General features: G+C 44.7%; 1 protein-coding gene across 2 annotated transcripts in view; it reads right to left on the reverse strand.

Annotated features, from left to right (window-relative positions):
• Positions 1–21,524, reverse strand: part of MFSD11 (major facilitator superfamily domain containing 11) — a 73,894-nt gene that overhangs the window by 8,112 nt on the left and 44,258 nt on the right. For both annotated transcript variants that reach the window (XR_005779588.1, XM_040435592.1), the window contains exons 11-12: positions 12,276–12,401; positions 12,010–12,184 (exon numbers count right to left, since the gene is read on the reverse strand). Coding sequence is in view for 1 of the 2 variants with exons in the window: in XM_040435592.1 (XP_040291526.1) it covers positions 12,010–12,184; positions 12,276–12,401 (301 nt within the window). In the remaining variant the exon portion in view is untranslated. The remainder of the gene's footprint in view (positions 1–12,009; positions 12,185–12,275; positions 12,402–21,524) is intronic.

Consider the following 21,524-nt stretch of genomic DNA (forward strand, 5'->3'; position numbering starts at 1 on the left):
CTTGTAATTGATGACCAAGTTTGCGCACATTTTAGGAGGAATGTTGGTCCACTCCTCTTTGCAGATCATCTCTAAATCCCTAAGGTTTCGAGGCTGTCTCTGTGCAACTCTGAGCTTGAGCTCCCTCCATAGGTTTTCGATTGGATTAAGGTCCGGAGACTGACTAGGCCACTCCATGACCTTAATGTGCTTCTTCTTGAGCCACTCCTTTGTTGCCTTTGCTGTATGTTTTGGGTCATTGTCGTGCTGGAACACCCATCCACGACCCATTTTCAGTTTCCTGGCAGAGGGAAGGAGGTTGTCGCTCAGGATTTCACGATACATGGCTCCGTCCATTTTCCCGTTTATGCGAATAAGTTGTCCTGTGCCCTTAGCAGAAAAACACCCCCAAAGCAAAATGTTTCCACCCCCATGCTTGACGGTGGGGACGGTGTTTTGGGGGTCATAGGCAGCATTTTTCTTCCTCCAAACACAGCGAGTTGAGTTAATGCCAAAGAGCTCTATTTTGGTCTCATCAGACCACAGCACCTTCTCCCAGTCACTCTCTGAATCATTCAGGTGTTCATTGGCAAACTTCAGACGGGCCTGCACATGTGCCTTCCTGAGCAGGGGGACCTTGCGAGCCCTGCAGGATTTTAATCCATTGCGGTGTAATGTGTTTCCAATGGTTTTCTTGGTGACTGTGGTCCCTGCTAATTTGAGGTCATTAACTAACTCCTCCCGTGTAGTTCTAGGATGCTTTTTCACCTTTCTCAGAACCATTGACACCCCACGAGGTGAGATCTTGCGTGGAGCCCCAGAGCGAGGTCGATTGATGGTCATTTTGTGCTCCTTCCATTTTCGAACAATCGCACCAACAGTTGTCACCTTCTCTCCCAGCTTCTTGCTAATGGTTTTGTAGCCCATTCCAGCCTTGTGCAGGTCTACAATTTTGTCTCTGACATCCTTGGACAGCTCTTTGGTCTTTCCCATGTTGGAGAGTTTGGAGTCTGCTTGATTGATTGATTCTGTGGACAGGTGTCTTTTATACAGGTGACTAGTTAAGACAGGTGTCCTTAATGAGGGTGACTAATTGAGTAGAAGTGTCTAACCACTCTGTGGGAGCCAGAACTCTTAATGGTTGGTAGGGGTTCAAATACTTATTTCACTCAATGAAATGCAAATAAGTTGTTATCTTTTATTTAAAGTTATTTTTTCGATTTTCCTTTTGATGTGCTATCTGCCACTGTTACAATAAACCTACCATTGAAATGATACTGTTCTGAGACTTTTCATTTCTTTGTCATTGGACAAACTTACAAAATCAGTGAGGGGTCAAATAATTATTTCCGCCACTGTATGTATGTATGTATGTATGTATGTATGTATGTATGTATGTATGTATGTATGTATGTATGTATGTATGTATGTATATATATATATATATATATATATATATATATATATATATATATATATACACACACATACATACATACATACATACATACATACATATACACACATACATACATACATACACCCTAAATGTAAAAATACTGGAACAAAATGACTAGGGATGAGCAATGAAACACCTGAAATCAATTCTCATAAAACTTTGTTTTAATACTGTAAGGAGTAGGAGCTCCATACAGTATTAGAATGTATTGGCTCCGATGAGCCGAAGTTATTACTTTGTGAAGACTCGCAGGACTTCGCGCAATAACTTCATAAATTAATTTTTACTGTAAAACTTTATGAATACATTTTTACTGTGAAATGGTACCTTTTGAACCGAACACGAGTTCGGGAAATGTTTTTTTTTACAGTTTATGAAGTTATTGCGCGAAGTCCTGCGAGTCTTCACAAAGTAATAACTTCGGCTCATCGGAGCCAATACATTCTAATACTGTATGGAGCTCCTACTCCTTACAGTATTAAAACAAAGTTTTATGAGAATTGATTTCGGGTGTTTCATTGCTCATCCCTAGTCATTTTGTTCCAGTATTTTTACATTTAGGGTATATATATATATATATATATATATATATATATATATATTTATATTAGAAGAAAGCAGGACTGCACTCCAAATAAAGTGAAAAATCAGTGGAGCTTTATTCACCCATAACTTTAGCAAAGTTGCCAAAGTTATGGGTGAATAAAGCTCCACTGATTTTTCACTTTATTTGGAGTGCAGTCCTGCTTTCTTCTAATCGTATTGTTGGGGCATTACCGCTGCCTCTTTGGATTTTGCACCCGATTCCTGGTGGTGCTCCCGCTGGATTTTCATCCATCCATCCATCTATATACACATACACACACATACACCCTAAATGTAAAAATACTGGAACAAAATGACTAGGGATGAGCAATGAAACACCCGAAATCAATTCTCATAAAACTTTGTTTTAATACTGTAAGGAGTAGGAGCTCCATACAGTATTAGAATGTATTGGCTCCGGTGAGCCGAAGTTATTACTTTGTGAGGACTCGCAGGACTTCGCGCAATAACTTCATAAACTGTAAAAAAAACATTCCCCGAACTCGTGTTCGGTTCAAAAGGTACCATTTCACAGTAAAAATTTATTCATAAAGTTTTACAGTAAAGATTAATTTATGAAGTTATTGCGTGAAGTCTCGCGAGACTTCGCGAAGCAACAACATCAGTTCATCTGAGCCAATACATTCTAATACCGTACGGAGCTCCTGCTCCGTATAGTATTAGAACTAAGTTTTATGCGAATCGACTTCGGATGCTTCATCCGAAGTAGATTCGCTCATCTCTAAAAATGACCCTTCATTTAAACACCATACAAAAATGGCAGCACAAGAATGTAGCAAAAAACTAGGTGCAAGCACAAGGGGACTTGACCAAATCCCAATAGATATAGCAGAAAAACGGCAGTGCGCTCCAATGATTAAAAAAAAAAAAAGTAAAGTCTTTCATTCAGCCTAGTAATTATGACGCTTCAGCTGAGCATTAGAGCCTCTCTCAGGAGAAAGGTTTTACTTCTGAGCTGAAACTTCGCAATCACCTGGGTGAATAAAAGGTGTGTGTGTGTGTGTGTTCACTAAAGGAATCAGCACTGTGTGTGTGTGTGTGTGTGTGTGTTCACTAAAGGAATCAGCAGTGTGTGTGTGTGTGTGTGTTCACTAAAGGAATCAGCACTGTGTGTGTGTGTGTGTGTGTGTGTTCACTAAAGGAATCAGCACTGTGTGTGTGTGTGTGTGTTCACTAAAGGAATCAGCACTGTGTGTGTGTGTGTGTGTTCACTAAAGGAATCAGCACTGTGTGTGTGTGTTCACTAAAGGAATCAGCAGTGTGTGTGTGTGTGTTCACTAAAGGAATCAGCACTGTGTGTGTGTGTGTGTGTGTGTGTGTGTTCACTAAAGGAATCAGCACTGTGTGTGTGTGTGTGTGTTCACTAAAGGAATCAGCACTGTGTGTGTGTGTGTTCACTAAAGGAATCAGCACTGTGTGTGTGTGTGTGTGTGTGTGTGTGTTCACTAAAGGAATCAGCACTGTGTGTGTGTGTTCACTAAAGGAATCAGCACTGTGTGTGTGTGTGTGTGTGTGTGTGTGTGTGTTCACTAAAGGAATCAGCACTGTTTGTGTGTGTGTGTGTGTGTGTGTACTAAAGGAATCAGCACTGTGTGTGTGTGTTCACTAAAGGAATCAGCAGTGTGTGTGTGTGTGTGTTCACTAAAGGAATCAGCACTGTGTGTGTGTGTGTGTGTGTGTGTGTGTTCACTAAAGGAATCAGCACTGTGTGTGTGTGTTCACTAAAGGAATCAGCAGTGTGTGTGTGTGTGTGTGTGTTCACTAAAGGAATCAGCACTGTGTGTGTGTGTGTGTGTGTTCACTAAAGGAATCAGCACTGTGTGTGTGTGTGTGTGTGTGTGTGTGTGTTCACTAAAGGAATCAGCACTGTGTGTGTGTGTGTGTTCACTAAAGGAATCAGCAGTGTGTGTGTGTGTTCACTAAAGGAATCAGCACTGTGTTTGTGTGTGTGTGTGTGTGTGTTCACTAAAGGAATCAGCACTGTGTGTGTGTGTGTGTGTGTGTTCACTAAAGGAATCAGCACTGTGTTTGTGTGTGTGTGTGTGTTCACTAAAGGAATCAGCACTGTGTGTGTGTGTGTGTTCACTAAAGGAATCAGCACTGTGTGTGTGTGTGTGTGTGTGTTCACTAAAGGAATCAGCACTGTGTGTGTGTGTGTGTGTGTTCACTAAAGGAATCAGCACTGTGTGTGTGTGTGTGTGTTCACTAAAGGAATCAGCACTGTGTGTGTGTGTTCACTAAAGGAATCAGCAGTGTGTGTGTGTGTGTTCACTAAAGGAATCAGCACTGTGTGTGTGTGTGTGTGTGTGTGTGTGTGTTCACTAAAGGAATCAGCACTGTGTGTGTGTGTGTTCACTAAAGGAATCAGCACTGTGTGTGTGTGTGTGTGTGTGTTCACTAAAGGAATCAGCACTGTGTGTGTGTGTGTTCACTAAAGGAATCAGCACTGTGTGTGTGTGTGTGTGTGTGTGTGTGTGTTCACTAAAGGAATCAGCACTGTGTGTGTGTGTTCACTAAAGGAATCAGCACTGTGTGTGTGTGTGTGTGTGTGTGTGTTCACTAAAGGAATCAGCACTGTTTGTGTGTGTGTGTGTTCACTAAAGGAATCAGCACTGTGTGTGTGTGTGTGTGTGTGTGTGTGTGTGTGTGTACTAAAGGAATCAGCACTGTGTGTGTGTGTTCACTAAAGGAATCAGCAGTGTGTGTGTGTGTGTTCACTAAAGGAATCAGCACTGTGTGTGTGTGTGTGTGTGTGTTCACTAAAGGAATCAGCAGTGTGTGTGTGTGTGTGTGTGTGTGTGTTCACTAAAGGAATCAGCACTGTGTGTGTGTGTGTGTGTGTGTGTGTTCACTAAAGGAATCAGCACTGTGTGTGTGTGTGTGTGTGTGTGTTCACTAAAGGAATCAGCACTGTGTGTGTGTGTGTGTTCACTAAAGGAATCAGCAGTGTGTGTGTGTGTTCACTAAAGGAATCAGCACTGTGTTTGTGTGTGTGTGTGTGTGTGTTCACTAAAGGAATCAGCACTGTGTGTGTGTGTGTGTGTGTTCACTAAAGGAATCAGCACTGTGTTTGTGTGTGTGTGTGTGTTCACTAAAGGAATCAGCACTGTGTGTGTGTGTGTGTGTGTGTTCACTAAAGGAATCAGCACTGTGTGTGTGTGTGTGTGTGTGTGTGTTCACTAAAGGAATCAGCACTGTGTTTGTGTGTGTGTGTGTTCACTAAAGGAATCAGCACTGTGTGTGTGTGTGTGTGTTCACTAAAGGAATCAGCACTGTGTTTGTGTGTGTGTGTGTGTGTGTGTTCACTAAAGGAATCAGCACTGTGTGTGTGTGTGTGTTCACTAAAGGAATCAGCACTGTGTGTGTGTGTGTGTTCACTAAAGGAATCAGCACTGTGTGTGTGTGTGTGTTCACTAAAGGAATCAGCACTGTGTGTGTGTGTGTTCACTAAAGGAATCAGCACTGTGTGTGTGTGTGTGTTCACTAAAGGAATCAGCACTGTGTGTGTGTTCACTAAAGGAATCAGCACTGTGTGTGTGTGTGTGTGTGTGTTCACTAAAGGAATCAGCACTGTGTGTGTGTGTGTGTGTGTGTGTGTGTGTGTTCACTAAAGGAATCAGCACTGTGTGTGTGTGTGTGTGTGTGTGTTCACTAAAGGAATCAGCACAGTCGCATTTACAATCACGAAATTTGGTGTCTGGGAAGGTTTTAGACCGGGCATCAGCTCTCTAGGACGTACCGTTCCTGAGATATTCCCAAAAAAATGCAAATATGGCACATCACATGACCTACTTTAGCCAATAGAAGCTTGCAGGTCTTTCTTTTCATATCCCAACTGCCATACACGCGGTCACATGTCCCTTATCAGCCAATAAAAGCTCGCAGGCCCTAAGGCCTCTTTCACACTTGCGTTGTCCGGATACGGCGTGTACTCCACTTGCCGGAATTACACTCCGGATCCGGAAAAACGCAAGTGTACTGAAAGCATTTGAAGACGGAACCGTCTTCCAAATGCTTTCAGTGTTACTATGGCACCCAGGACGCTATTAAAGTCCTGGTTGCCATAGTAGGAGCGGGGAGCGGGGGAGCGGTATACTTACAGTCCGTGCGGCTCCCCGGGCGCTCCAGAATGAAGTCAGAGCGCCCCATGCGCATGGATGACGTGATCCATGCGCTTGGGGCGCCCTGACGTCACTCTGGAGCGCCCGGGGAGCCGCACGGACGGTAAGTACACTGCTCCCCGCTCCCCGCTACACTTTACCATGGCTGTCAGGACTTTAGCGTCCCGGCAGCCATGGTAACCACTCTGAAAAAGCTAAATGTCGGCTCCGGCAATGCGCCGAATTGACGTTTAGCTTAAGGCCGGATCCGGATCAATGCCTTTCAATGGGCATTAATTCCGGATCCGGCCTTGCGGCAAGTGTTCCGGATTTTTGGCCGGAGCAAAAAGCGCAGCATGCTGCGGTATTTTCTCCGGCCAAAAAACGTTCCGTTCCGGAACTGAAGACATCCTGATGCATCCTGAACGGATTTCTCTCCATTCAGAATGCATTAGGATAATCCTGATCAGGATTCTTCCGGCATAGAGCCCCGACGACGGAACTCTATGCCGGAAGACAAGAACGCAGGTGTGAAAGAGCCCTTAGTCTCCACATACAGTTTTACACCAGGTTTCCATAACAACCCAGCCATTTTTCTTCACTTCTGTACGTCAGCTTTAAAAGGGCAGGGTGCTGTGGATGACACTGTTAAGGGAGTGGAGTGCTGTGGAGGTCACAGTTCAGAGGGCAGGTAGGGTGGCCATTCAGGCCACCCTCAAAAGACAAACTTAAAAACCCTGCCCCCAGGTCCCGCTAAGCCATTCCCCTGATCCGGTTAGGCCACATACCCTCCCACTAAAATAAAAGATAAAAATCAACTTCTGTTAGCTGCAGGGGTGGGAGGGAGGGTGACTTTCTCCCTGCAGCTCACGCTCAAACATCACAGTGCTGCTGTCTGAGAGTAAGCTGTTCAAAAGAACATCCCTGTGTCCGTCCAGGCCCTGCACCGGACGGAGGACAGGGAGTCTGAAAGCTGGACTGTCCGGCCTAAAACCGGACCTCTGGCCACCCAAGGGGCAGGCTGCTGTGGAGGTCACTGTTAAGGAGATGGGGTACTGTGGAGGTTACTAATAAAGGGGCGGCTGCTGTGGAAGGTCACTGTTAAGGGGGCAGGATGCTGTGGCGGTCTCTGTTAAGGGGGCAGGGAACTAGGGTTGTAGGAGGTATCGAATTATTGATACCCAATCGATACTTTTGTCCCGGTATTGGTTCGATACCACAATTTAACATTTACCGATACTAGGCTGCGCTACTGCGCAGCCTAGTATAAGAGAACATGGCGCACGCTGCTCTCAGCGCGCACAATGTTCTCCTCAGCAGCACAGGGGAGAAGGAAGCAGTCTCTGCCCCCCCCCCCCCCACCGTGCCGCTGCTGCCGCCAACAAGAGAGAGGTGCGGAGGAGGGGAGGGGCTGTGGCCACTGCGCCACCAATGATGATAACTCACCCATTAATACAAATACAGGAGGCGGGTGCCGGTGGCAGAATCACATAGCCGGCACCCGACCCCTATTAAAGGGCGCTGCGATCCGCTGCAGTTAACCCCTCAGGTGTGGCACCTGAGGGGTTAACTGCCGCGGATCGCAGCCCCTTGTCATAGAGGTCGGGTGCCGGCTATGTGATTCTGCCACCGGCACCCGCCTCCTGTATTTGTATTAAAAAGTTACTCATCTTCATTAATGGCGCGGTGCGCCCACTCCCCTAGTATCATAGTCATTGGTGGCAGTGGCCACAGGATCCCCTCTCCTCCTTCTCATTGGTGGTGCAGTGGCAGCTGCCAATCGGAGCCCCAGCAATGTAATCCTGGGGCTCCAATCGGTTACCATGGCAGCCAGGATGCTACTGAAGACCTGGCTGCCATGGTAATCTCCCTGCTGCTGTGTGTACTATTCACAGGGCAGCAGGGAGAGTGTAAAGTCCTATTCACCCTAATATAGCTCTATCAGGGTGAATAGGACAAGGGATGAAAAGATCTCAGGTTCTAGCCCCTAAAGGGGGATAATAGTTATTAACCACCTCAGCCCCCAGTGCTTAAACACCCTGAAAGACCAGGCCACTTTTTACACTTCTGACCTACACTACTTTCACCGTTTATTGCTCGGTCATGCAACTTACCACCCAAATGAATTTTACCTCCTTTTCTTCTCACTAATAGAGCTTTCATTTGGTGGTATTTCATTGCTGCTGACATTTTTACTTTTTTTGTTATTAATCGAAATTTAACGATTTTTTTTGCAAAAAAATGACATTTTTCACTTTCAGTTGTAAAATTTTGCAAAAAAAAACGAGATCCATATAGAAATTTTGCTCTAAATTTATTGTTCTACATGTCTTTGATAAAAAAAAAAATGGTTTGGGTAAAAGTTATAGCGTTTACAAACTATGGTACAAAAATGTGAATTTCCGCTTTTTGAAGCAGCTCTGACTTTCTGAGCACCTGTCATGTTTCCTGAGGTTCTACAATGCCCAGACAGTACAAATACCCCACAAATGACCCCATTTCGGAAAGTACACACCCTAAGGTATTCGCTGATGGGCATGGCAAGTTCCTAGAATTTTTTATTTTTTGTCACAAGTTAGTGGAAAATGATGATTTTTTATTTTTATTTTTTTTTCATACAAAGTCTCATATTCCACTAACTTGTGACAAAAAATAAAAACTTCCATGAACTCACTATGCCCATCAGCGAATACCTTGGGGTCTCTTCTTTCCAAAATTGGGTCACTTGTGGGGTAGTTATACTGCCCTGGCATTCTAGGGGCCCAAATGTGTGGTAAGGAGTTTGAAATCAAATTCTGTAAAAAATGACCGGTGAAATCCGAAAGGTGCTCTTTGGAATATGGGCCCCTTTGCCCACCTAGGCTGCAAAAAAGTGTCACACATCTGGTATCTCTGTATTCATGCTGGGTGAGATAAATATCTTGGTCAAATGCCAACTTTGTATAAAAAAATGGGAAAAGTTGTCTTTTGCCAAGATATTTCTCTCACCCAGCATGGGTATATGTAAAATGACACCCCAAAACACATTCCCCAACTTCTCCTGAGTACGGAGATACCAGATGCGTGACACTTTTTTGCAGCCTAGGTGGGCAAAGGGGCCCATATTCCAAAGAGCACCTTTCGGATTTCACAGGTCATTTTTTACAGAATTTGATTTCAAACTCCTTACCACACATTTGGGCCCCTAGAATGCCAGGGCAGTATAACTACCCCACAAGTGACCCCATTTTGGAAAGAAGAGACCCCAAGGTATTCGCTGATGGGCATAGTGAGTTCATGGAAGTTTTTATTTTTTGTCACAAGTTAGTGGAATATGAGAGTTTGTATGAAAAAAAAAAAATAAATAAATAAAAATATATGCATTTTCCACTAACTTGTGAAAATAAATAAAAAATTCTAGGAACTCGCCATGCCCCTCACGGAATACCTTGGGGTGTCTTCTTTCCAAAATGGGGTCACTTGTGGGGTAGTTATACTGCCCTGGCATTTTCCAGGGGCCCTTATGTGTGGTAAGTAGGTAAATGACCTGTGAAATCCTAAAGGTGCTCTTTGGAATATGGGCCCCTTTGCCCACCTAGGCTGCAAAAAAGTGTCACACATCTGGTATCTCCGTACTCAGGAGAAGGTGGGGAATGTGTTTTGGGGTGTCATTTTACATATACCCTTGCTGGGTGAGAGAAATATCTTGGCAAAAGACAACTTTTCCCATTTTTTTATACAAAGTTGGCATTTGACCAAGATATTTATCTCACCCAGCATGGGTATATGTAAAATGACACCCCAAAACACATTCCCCAACTTCTCCTGAGTACGGCGATACCAGATGTGTGACACTTTTTTGCAGCCTAGATGCGCAAAGGTGCCCAAATTCCTTTTAGGGAGGGCATTTTTAGACATTTGGATACCAGACTACTTCTCACGCTTTGGGGCCCCTAGAATGCCAGGGCAGTATAAATACCCCACATGTGACCCCATTTTGGAAAGAAGACACCCCAAGGTATTTCGTGATGGGCATAGTGAGTTCATGTGAGATTTTATTTTTTGACACAAGTTAGTGGAATATGAGACTTTGTAAGAAAAAAAAAAAATAATTCTGCTAACTTGGGCCAAAAAAATGTCTGAATGGAGCCTTACAGAGGGGTGATCAATGACAGGGGGGGTGATCAATGACAGGGGGAGTGATCAATGACAGGGGGAGTGATCAATGACAGGGGGAGTGATCAGGGAGTCTATATGGGGTGATAACCACAGTCATTGATCATGCCCCTGTAAGGCTTCATTCAGACGTCCGGATGCGTTTTGCGGATCCGATCCATCTATCAGTGCATCCGTAAAAATCATGCGGACATCTGAATGGAGCTTTACAGGGGGGTGATCAGGGAGTCTATATGGGGTGATAACCACAGTCATTGATCATGCCCCTGTAAGGCTTCATTCAGACGTCCGGATGCGTTTTGCGGATCCGATCCATCTATCAGTGCATCCGTAAAAATCATGCGGACATCTGAATGGAGCTTTACAGGGGGGTAATCAATGACAGGGGGGTGATCAGGAAGTCTATATGGGGAGATCACCACAGTCATTGATCACGCCCGTGTAAGGCATCATTCAGACGTCCGGATGCGTTTTGCGGATCCAATCCATCTATCAGTGGATCCGTAAAAATCATGCGGACGTCTGAATGGAGCTTTACAGGGGGGTAATCAATGACAGGGGGGGTGATCAATGACAGGGGGGTGATCAGGGAGTCTATATGGGGTGATCACCACAGTCATTGATCATGCCCCTGTAAGGCTTCATTCAGACGTCCGGATGCGTTTTGCGGATCCGATCCATCTATCAGTGGATCCGTAAAAATCATGCGGACGTCTGAATGGAGCTTTACAGGGGGTTGATCAATGACAGGGGGGTAATCAATGACAGGGGGGTGATCAGGGAGTCTATATGGGGTGATCAGGGGCTAATAAGTGACGGGGGGGGGGGGGGTGTAGTGTAGTGTAGTGGTGCTTGGTGCTACTTTACTGAGCTACCTGTGTCCTCTGGTGGTCGATCCAAACAAAGGGGACCACCAGAGGACCAGGTAGCAGGTATATTAGACGCTGTTATCAAAACAGCGTCTAATATACCTGTTAGGGGTTAAAAAAAACACATCTCCAGCCTGCCAGCGAACGATCGCCGCTGGCAGGCTGGAGATCAACTCTTACCTTCCGTTCCTGTGAGCGCACGCGCGTTCACAGGAAATCTCGCGTCTCGCGAGAGGACGCGCCGGCGCGTCCACCCAGAAGAGCAGGGCCGCCGCAAAGACGCAATCCTGCGTACGGCGGTCCTGAGGAGGTTAAATAAAGTAAAAAAAACAAAACCCCAAAATATTAAGTATAAATCCCCCCCTTTTCCAATTTTACATATAAAATATATAAAACAATTAATAAACAAACATATCGCTTTTTTGGCGTTTTATTTTTTTCGCGTAGTATCGAATGGTATCGAGTATCGCAATACTTTTTTATGGTATCAGAATTGAATAAAAATTTTGGTATCGCAACAACCCTACAGGGAACGGTGGAGGTCACAGTTAAGGGGCAAGGTGCTGTTGAGGTCACTGTTGAGGGGGCCGGCTCCTGTGGAGGTCACTGTCAGGGGGGTGGGGTGCTGTGAAAGTCAAAGTTAAAGGGGTGGGCTGCTGTGGAGGCCCCATTTTAAGGAGACGGGGCACTGTGTGGGGGGGGGGGGTCAGTGTGAAGGGATGGGGGCTGTGGAGGTCACTTAAGGGGGTGGGGTACTGTAGATGTCACTGTTATAGTGGATACTGTCGATATTTTAACAACACACACAAACCTTATAATATGTTAATATACACTTTAATACCTTGGGTCTACAAAAGCACGACTGTATGTTCCATCACGGGAGGCAACAGGGGCATCATTTGGAACGCTGAGGAATATCAGGTAAAAGGCCAAAAAATGAACCACGAGGCCCAGGAGAAACACTGGATTTCTTCCAAAACGACTGTTCTTACTGAGCAATCCGAAGACTGCTCCACCTGGGAATAAATGGACAATGTGGAATAAGATGGGAACTGCAGAGAGGAATGTCGTTATCAAGCAGCAAGAAATGGACACAAAGGGACAAACCTAAAACCTCTCCGAGTCCAACAAATATTCCTGATAGTCCAATGAGGCTCTTGGCGTCGGCTCCAAACGAGTTGATGGATCCTATGCATGTGCCAAAGACACCTGAATAAAAGGTGAGCTCAAAACCTGAAAGGGCAAGAGAGACAAGGCTTGTTAGAAAGAGTGGGATGAGCTAAGGCAAAGTAAAAATAAAATAAATAAAAACACATATACACATATATATATATATATATATTAGGGCTGCACGATATGGGAATTTTGTGCGATTGCGATTAGGGCCCTAAAAATTGCGATAACGATATGCGATGTGAGATTTTAAAGGGAATTGTGCTAAAGGTCTATTTGCTTGGATTTTCAAGGCAAAAGCACACGGAAATTACTGATAATGCTGAAATGTAGTTATGCTTCACTCAAGAACTGAAATGCACAGTGTTTTTCAAAATAAAACATCTTTTACTAAATTAAATAACATATTTGCATTACTGCAAAAGTACAAAATACAAAACCTGCCATTTTCTTAATAGCACTGCACAGAACAGATAAACAGAATAAATAGAAGAACATTTGTTCAACAAAATAACGACTTGCCTCCAGCCCCTCCTCCCTCCCCGCACTGTAACTGATGTATCGCCGGCCGCGCTGTGCAACATAGCGGCCGGCGATACATCTGTGTGAGCCATGTAAAAAGTCAACCATCGCTTTATAAGACGCTTTATAAGAAGCAAAGCGAAAAATATGGTAATACAATTGCAGCATTTTTGGGTCGGCCAATTTGCGATTGCGATATGGCGACTTATTGTGCAGGCCTAATTATATATATATATATATATATATATATATATATATAATATGTGTCAGCTAAAGACTTACAAAAGTCTCTGGCATATGCTGAAATCACTGTTAGCGAATCTACGATACGTAAAACACTAAACAAGAATAGATTTCATGGGAGGATACCACAGAGGAAGCCACTGCTGTCCAAAAAAAAAACATTGCTGCACGTTTACAGTTTGCACAAGAGCACCTGGATGTTCCACAGCAGCATTGGCAAAATATTCTGTGGACAGATGAAACCAAAGTTGAGTTGTTTGGAAGAAACACACAACACTATGTGTGGAGAAAAATAGGCACAGCACACCAACATCAAAACATCATCCCAACTGTGTAGTATGGTGGTGGGGGCATTATGCTTTGGGGCTGCTTTGCTGCGTCAGGGCCTGGACGGATTGCTATCATAGAAGGAAAAATGAATTCAAGTTTATCAAACATTTTGCAGGAGAACTTAAGGCCATCTGTCCACCAGCTGAAGCTCAACAGAAGATGGGTGTTGCAACAGGACAACGACCCAAAGCATAGAAGTAAATCAACAACAGAATGGCTTAAACAGAAGAAAATACGCCTTCTGGCGTGGCCTAGTCAGAGTTCTGACCTCAACCCGATTGAGATGCTGTGGCATGACCTCAAGAAAGCGATTCACACCAGACATCCCAATAAAATTGCTGAACTGAAACAGTTCTGCAAAGAGGAACGGTCAAGAATTACTCCTGACCGTTGTGCACGTCTGATCTGCAACTACAGGAAACTTTATTGCTGCCAAAGGAGGTTCAACCAGTTATTAAATCCAAGGGTTCACATACTTTTTCCACCTGCACTGTGAATGTTTACATGGTGTGTTCAATAAAAACATGGTAACATTTAATTCTGTGTGTTATTAGTTTAAGCAGACTGTGATTGTCTATTGTTATGACTTAGATGAAGATCAGATCACATTTTATGACCAATTTGTGCAGAAATCCATATCATTCCAAAGGGTTAACATACTTTTTCTTGCAACGGATATACACTGCTCAAAAAAATAAAGGGAACACTTAAACAACACAAAGTAACTCCAAGTCAATCACACTTCTGTGAAATCAAACTGTCCACTTAGGAAGCAACACTGAGTGACAATCAATTTCACATGCTGTTGTGCAAATGGGATAGACAACAGGTGGAAATTATAGGCAATTAGCAAGACACCCCCAATAAAGGAGTGGTTCTGCAGGTGGTGACCTGACCACTTCTCAGTTCCTATGCTTCCTGGCTGATGTTTTGGTCACTTTTGAATGCTGGCGGTGCTTTCACTCTAGTGGTAGCATGAGACGGAGTCTACAACCCACACAAGTGGCTCAGGTAGTGCAGCTTATCCAGGATGGCACATCAATGCGAGCTGTGGCAAGTAGGTTTGCTGTGTCTGTCAGCGTAGTGTCCAGAGCATGGAGGCGCTACCAGGAGACAGGCCAGTACATCAGGAGATGTGGAGGAGGCCGTAGAAGGGCAACAACCCAGCAGCAGGACCGCTACCTCCACCTTTGTGCAAGGAGGAACAGGAGGAGCACTGCCAGAGCCCTGCAAAATGACCTCCAGCAGGCCACAAATGTGCATGTGTCTGCTCAAACGGTCAGAAACAGACTCCATGAGGGTGATATGAGGGCCCGACGTCCACAGGTGGGTGTTGTGCTTAAGCCCAACACCGTGCAGGACGTTTGGCATTTGCCAGAGAACACCAAATTCGCCACTGGCGCCCTGTGCTCTTCACAGATGAAAGCAGGTTCACACTGAGCACATGTGACAGACGTGACAGAGTCTGGAGACGCCGTGGAGAACGTTCTGCTGCCTGCAACATCCTCCAGCATGACCGGTTTGGCATTGGGTCAGTAATGGTGTGGAGTGGCATTTCTTTGGAGGGCCGCACAGCCCTCCATGTGCTCGCCAGAGGTAGCCTGACTGCCATTAGGTACCGAGATGAGATCCTCAGACCCCTTGTGAGACCATATGCTGGTGCGGTTGGCCCTGGGTTCCTCCTAATGCAAGACAATGTTAGACCTCATGTGGCTGGAGTGTGTCAGCAGTTCCTGCAAGACGAAGGCATTGATGCTATGGACTGGCCCGCCCGTTCCCCAGACCTGAATCCAATTGAGCACATCTGGGACATCATGTCTCGCTCTGTCCACCAACGTCACGTTGCACCACAGACTGTCCAGGAGTTGGCAGATGCTTTAGTCCAGGTCTGGGAGGAGATCCCTCAGGAGACCATCCGCCACCTCATCAGGAGCATGCACAGGCGTTGTAGGGAGGTCATACAGGCACGTGGAGGCCACACACACTACTGAGCCTCATTTTGACTTGTTTTAAGGACATTACATCAAAGTTGGATCAGCCTGTAGTGTGTTTTTCCACTTTAATTTTGAGGGTGACTCCAAATCCAGACCTCCATGGGTTGAAAAATTTGATTTCCATTTTTTTATTTTTGTGTGATTTTGTTGTCAGCACATTCAACTATGTAAAGAACAAAGTATTTCAGAAGAATATTTAATTAACTCAGATCTAGGATGTGTTATTTTTGTGTTCCCTTTATTTTTTTGAGCAGTGTATATCAGCTTGACAAAGGCTCCATTGAGAGGGCTGAAATGCTGCATTGCGTTTGGGTGTGAATAAAAGAGATTAGAGATATATCTCTCTCTCTCTCTCTCTCTCTATCTCAATCATGCTTCATTCCCCTGTGGAGGCGCTGCAGAGAAATTGAGCACTTGCTTCCAAGTTTTCCCACAAAACAAAGGGATTGTCCTCAGTACAAAATATACAAAAATAATGATATTCTATTTTATTGGGCTTAAAGAAGATGTATCACTAGAGACCACTCCTTACTAAATCCTCTCTTTCCTTGAGCGATCAGCAGATCAGGTCCTGCTCCCTGCACCACTATGAAAGAGCGGAGGATGTCAGGGTACGCTGATCATCCATCACATAGGAAGCTCTAAGGAGGGGACGCCCTCTATGATATCAATATTTCTGAATTAGTCATAAGAACGGGGGCTGACATCATGAGACAACTCCTTAAAAGCTGCTAAATTCAGGGATTAAAAAGGGTTGTCTCATCATAGACAATGGGGGCATATCGCTAGCATATACCCCCATTGTCTTATAGGTGTGGATCCCACCACTGGGACCCGCACGTATATAGAGAGCGGAGCCCTACAAGGTGGTGGCTGGAGGACTCCGGTCCGGCCATCACCAAGCCGGCTCCCCGTAGAAGTAAATGGGAGCGTACCGCGCATGCGCGGCCCTTGCTTCCCCTCAGCGCTCGGCCATTTTCGCCGGCGCCATAGAAAATGAATGGAGGGCGGCTGCGCATGTGCAGTGCGCCCTCCTTCACTTGTGGGGTGCCGTTCTCAATATAGGTGCGGGTCCCAGCGGTGGTGCACACCTATAAGACAATGGGGGCATATCCTAGCGATATGACTCCACTGTCCATGATGCAACAACCCCTTTAATGTATTATCATTTAGGGCCCATTTAGATTAGCAAATTATTGGCCCAATTATTAGGAAAGAATGTTTGCATGAACGCTAGTTTCTGATAATCTGATCAGTTATGTTGCCAATAAAATCTGTTTTTGTGGGCAGCAAATCGCCCTGCATAAACATAGATGCTGTTAGCATAGAGTGAAAGTGTATGAGGGATGAACGATCGCACTAACCAATCGCTCATCCCATACAGAGGAAATGAACGATCGCACTAACCAATCGCTCATCCCCATACAGAGAAGATGACTGTTGTATGAAAATGAAGCTGAATAAACCGGCAATGATAGGGAAGTAATGCTTTGACGAAAATATCAAACATGAGGATGAAAACCTCATCATAATCCATAAATTCAGAATTCTCAGTCCTTCTAGATGTGGAGCACTTGTAAAGACATACCTATATTCACAGCCATTCACCGCAATAAAAGGCGCAATGTATTTACAGCATTGATACAAAGTTGGACACCTAGTAACGGAACTTATCATAAAAGTGCAAGAAGCAAAAGAAAAAGTTAAAAACTATCTGAGGAGAAGACACAATTTCATCCTGCCACTATTAGCCGCTTCCAAGGCTAGAACATTTCAGGGTGTCACCTGCCTTCTCATTACAGGCAGTCAGTAATGGATTGTAAAGACGACCGTTCAACGCACCCTCCCCCCCATCCTGCCGGCTACGCCGCTTTTTCCTATTAGCCTGCTGGCCTCTGTCTTCTCCATTACATATCTTGTTAGCAGCTTGTCCTATGAAAAAATAAATAAATAAAAACTGTCGAATCCTAACACCGCCTCGCAGGTCTCACACGGCAAGGTGAGGGGGATCAGAGGAACGGGCTCATCCGCCATTTACCTGATGCTCCTTTTGCAGTCAACTCTTCTCTAGCCGTGTAGCGCGTTACAATCTTTGAAGCTTTTCATGATGTTAGTGAGGCTGCTTTGAACGAGAGGCTGCCCTGTAGGGGGCGATAATCAATAACCTGCCTCCTGCTGTGACTTTCTCCTCTGCAATCATTTGCTGAAAAGGATGGGCATTAAAAAGTAATTGTACAATAAGTCTGTTTTTTTTGGACCATCACTCTGATGCATTCACATCAGATTACCGCCTTTCCTGCGTCTGCTGGGATTTCTGTTCAGATGGAATGAAAGGAGGCGACATGAAACAACATGCAGCAGCGCACGATGGGCGAGACTGATCAAACACAAACACTTTCAAACGGATCGGCTGCTATGGGAAATTTTGATAAATCTCCATTGTCGTGTAGATGGTCAGTGCCTTTCTGTTTATAGTGTTAGTGGGGACACATCAGTCTACATAGAACCTGCATACAGCGCCGTACATTGCATTGCGGCGGTGCTTGGTATTGCAGCTCAGGCCCGTTTGTTTAAATGGGGCTGACCGGTGCCTAGGCCATGTGACCGATGAAAGTGACGTCACTGACCTAGGAAGAGGCCGTAGTGCTGCAGCCTCTTGAAACACTTGATCGAGGGTGGTGCCGGGAGTGGGTGAAGTGTGAATATGGAGTCTCTGATCATTTGGATTTCATGGGGTCTTATAAAAATTATCCTGACCTATGTATAAATTGAATAGTTGTCCGCCATGTTTGTTTGAGACTGTCCATTTTATCTGTACCACCAAATCCTGATTTAGGCCTCTAATCCAGTTAAGTCAGTATTCTCTGCTCTGCACTGATGAGGGGCAATCACCCAGAAACAGGTGTCTGCAGATGAGATGCTGGCTTATTTAATATTAGAGTCATGTCTCAAAGCCTCTTTAATCGCCTCCGGACCGCCTAACGCAGGATCGCGTTCCAGAGGCGGCAGCCCTGCGCACAGTCACGCATCTACGCGTCATCTCGCGAGACGCGAGATTTCCTGTGAACGTGCGCACACAGGCGCGCGCGTTCACAGGATCGGAAGGTAAGCGAGTGGATCTCCAGCCGGCCAGCGGCGATCGTTCGCTGGCAGGCTGGAGATGAGATTTTTTTAACCCCTAACAGGTATATTAGACGCTGTTTTGATAACAGATTCTAATATACCTGCTACCTGGTCCTCTGGTGGTCCCTTTTGTTTGGATCGACCACCAGAGGACACAGGTAGCTCAGTAAAGTAGCACCAAACACCACTACACTACACTACACCCCCCCCCCCCCCGTCACTTATTAACCCCTTATTAGCCCCTGATCACCCCATATAGACTCCCTGATCACCCCCCTGTCACTTATTAACCCCTTATGAACCCCTGATCACCCCATATAGACTCCCTGATCACCCCCCTGTCATTGATCACCCCCGTCATTGATCACCCCCCTGTAAGGCTCCAATCAGATGTCCGTATGATTTTTACGGATCCACTGATACATGGATCGGATCCGCAAAAAGCATACGGACGTCTGAATGGAGCCTTACAGGGGGGTGATCAATGACGGGAGTGATCACCCCATATAGACTCCCTGATCACCCCCCTGTCATTGATCACCCCCCCCCCCCCCCCCCCCCTGTAAGGCTCCATTCAGACATTGTAAATAGCAGAAAAAGAAAGGAGTGAGCACTCACACCATCTGGACCATAGGATATATTTAATAAATGGTATGCAATAAGTCAATCACATCAACATTCAAATATAATAAAATTTCATAAAATAATGGTTGGTACCAACATAAAATGACACTGACGAATGGTAGTTGTGCAATCCTTGCGTACTTAGTATTAAATATAACACTTTAAACCGTATAGGGATGTAGTACCGCAGACCGCAGTCGGCAGTTTTAATGTCCCAATGAGAAGTACATATGACTCCAAGTTAATATTCAAGTGTCCTCATGTATGTAGATATGTCTTCCAGTATAACAGTCTCTCCACAATTAATCCGATATAACCGCACAGGGCTATAGATAGCACGCCACTCAGTATACAGTGCAGGTTCCTACCTTATCCCAAATTGTTCCAAATCGTTCCACGCTGAGCCGTCCTACCACGAGGAGCGAGTGATTCCGGCCGCTTCGGCGTCTCGCGTCGCAAATCCCGGGTTGCTGACGTCACGATATCACGGGATCACAAAATTCGGCTGATAGGAATAATAAATCGCTGGTGGAACCTGTAGTTATCTCCTGTATCCTAGAGCGGTATTATTGGAATTCCTTATCGCATGGCCATGCAATGTCTTTCATCCGGATCCAGTGGGTTAGGTGGGCGCTTCTCTTCCAGTCACCAGACGTGTTTCGGGGCGTCTACACCCCTTCCTCAGTGGTAAAAGCGCAGGTCCTCCTTCTCCACCTTTTATAGTCCATTCGGTATTCCGGAAAAACCGGATTTTGGACATATATACTCCATTGCGGTTTTCATGCGGTAGCATTGCGGTTTTTTTCCACCTAGTTGCGTTTTTTCATAAATTAGGTTGAGACCACAATGGGATTGACAAATACCCCAATCATAAGTTAAAACAACATTTTAATATATATAAAAACACATTAATAGACCTAAAAATATAAATAAACATTCCAAATCATACAAATTTTGCAATTTACCCATATTCTATCGGCTGAAAGATAAATAAATCGAGAGCATACACATATTCATAGCAGAGAGTCTGGCAACTACACAAGATGATCGAAAACGGATGCCCGGGGTGGTGGTCCCTACTCCGAGGAGGGGCCCCAGAACCAAGAATGGTAAACTCTGGGACCCCCCATCGGAGACGGGGCCACCATCCTATAAGAAGCTGAAAATCTCCAAATCCGAATTCAGGCCTGCCGGTAATAGGCAGCCAAATTCATAGATGTGTTTAGATTCGGCTCTGGACATCCTCTTAATATAGTCCCCACCTCTCCAATGTTTATTAATTTTCTCTAACGCTGTAAAGAATAGTTTAGGCGGGTCCCTGTTATGTACCTCATCGTAATGTTTCGAGAGGGAGTGTTTAGCATATCCCTTTTTGATATTAGTGATGTGTTCACTTATTCTAGTCTTCAGTAACCTTTTAGTTCTACCAATATATTGGCGTTTGCACGGGCACTGTAGTAGATAAATGACCCCAGATGAATTACATGTAAGGCAGTCATTTATCTCCCAAGTGAAAGAATTGTGTGCTGAGTGTACTGTGTCTATCTTTCTTTCTTGAAGACTCATTTTACATCCTATACACCTGCCGCATTTGAAAAACCCTTTTAGATTCAGGAAAGAGCCCAAATTTGATATGGGTTTTTTCTCTTTCACTGATGGGGCTATTTTGAGTTTCAGATTTGGGGCCTTTGTATATATTATTTTTGGTGTATTGGGTAGCTGTGAGCCAATCACCCTATCACTCAGTATGTGGTACCAATGTTTGGTTATAATATTCTTAATCTTTTTATAGTTACTATTAAAAAGGTAGAATCATCTTAATATCCGTCTTGGGATCCTCAGATGTCTCAGTTACCCCTTTAATTAAAAAAAAATGACTTTCTTTCCAGTTCTCTCACTTTATTTAGAGATTCATCCAGGATGGTAGTTGGATACTTCTTCCAACTACCATCCTGGATGAATCTCTAAATAAAGTGAGAGAACTGGAAAGAAAAATAGCCCCATCAGTGAAAGAGAAAAAACCCATATCAAATTTGGGCTCTTTCCTGAATCTAAAAGGGTTTTTCAAATGCGGCAGGTGTATAGGATGTAAAATGAGTCTTCAAGAAAGAAAGATAGACACAGTACACTCAGCACACAATTCTTTCACTTGGGAGATAAATGACTGCCTTACATGTAATTCATCTGGGGTCATTTATCTACTACAGTGCCCGTGCAAACGCCAATATATTGGTAGAACTAAAAGGTTACTGAAGACTAGAATAAGTGAACACATCACTAATATCAAAAAGGGATATGCTAAACACTCCCTCTCGAAACATTACGATGAGGTACATAACAGGGACCC

The sequence above is a fragment of the Bufo bufo genome, chromosome 6, assembly GCF_905171765.1.
Source record: "Bufo bufo chromosome 6, aBufBuf1.1, whole genome shotgun sequence".
Classification (NCBI taxonomy): Eukaryota; Metazoa; Chordata; class Amphibia; order Anura; family Bufonidae; genus Bufo; species Bufo bufo.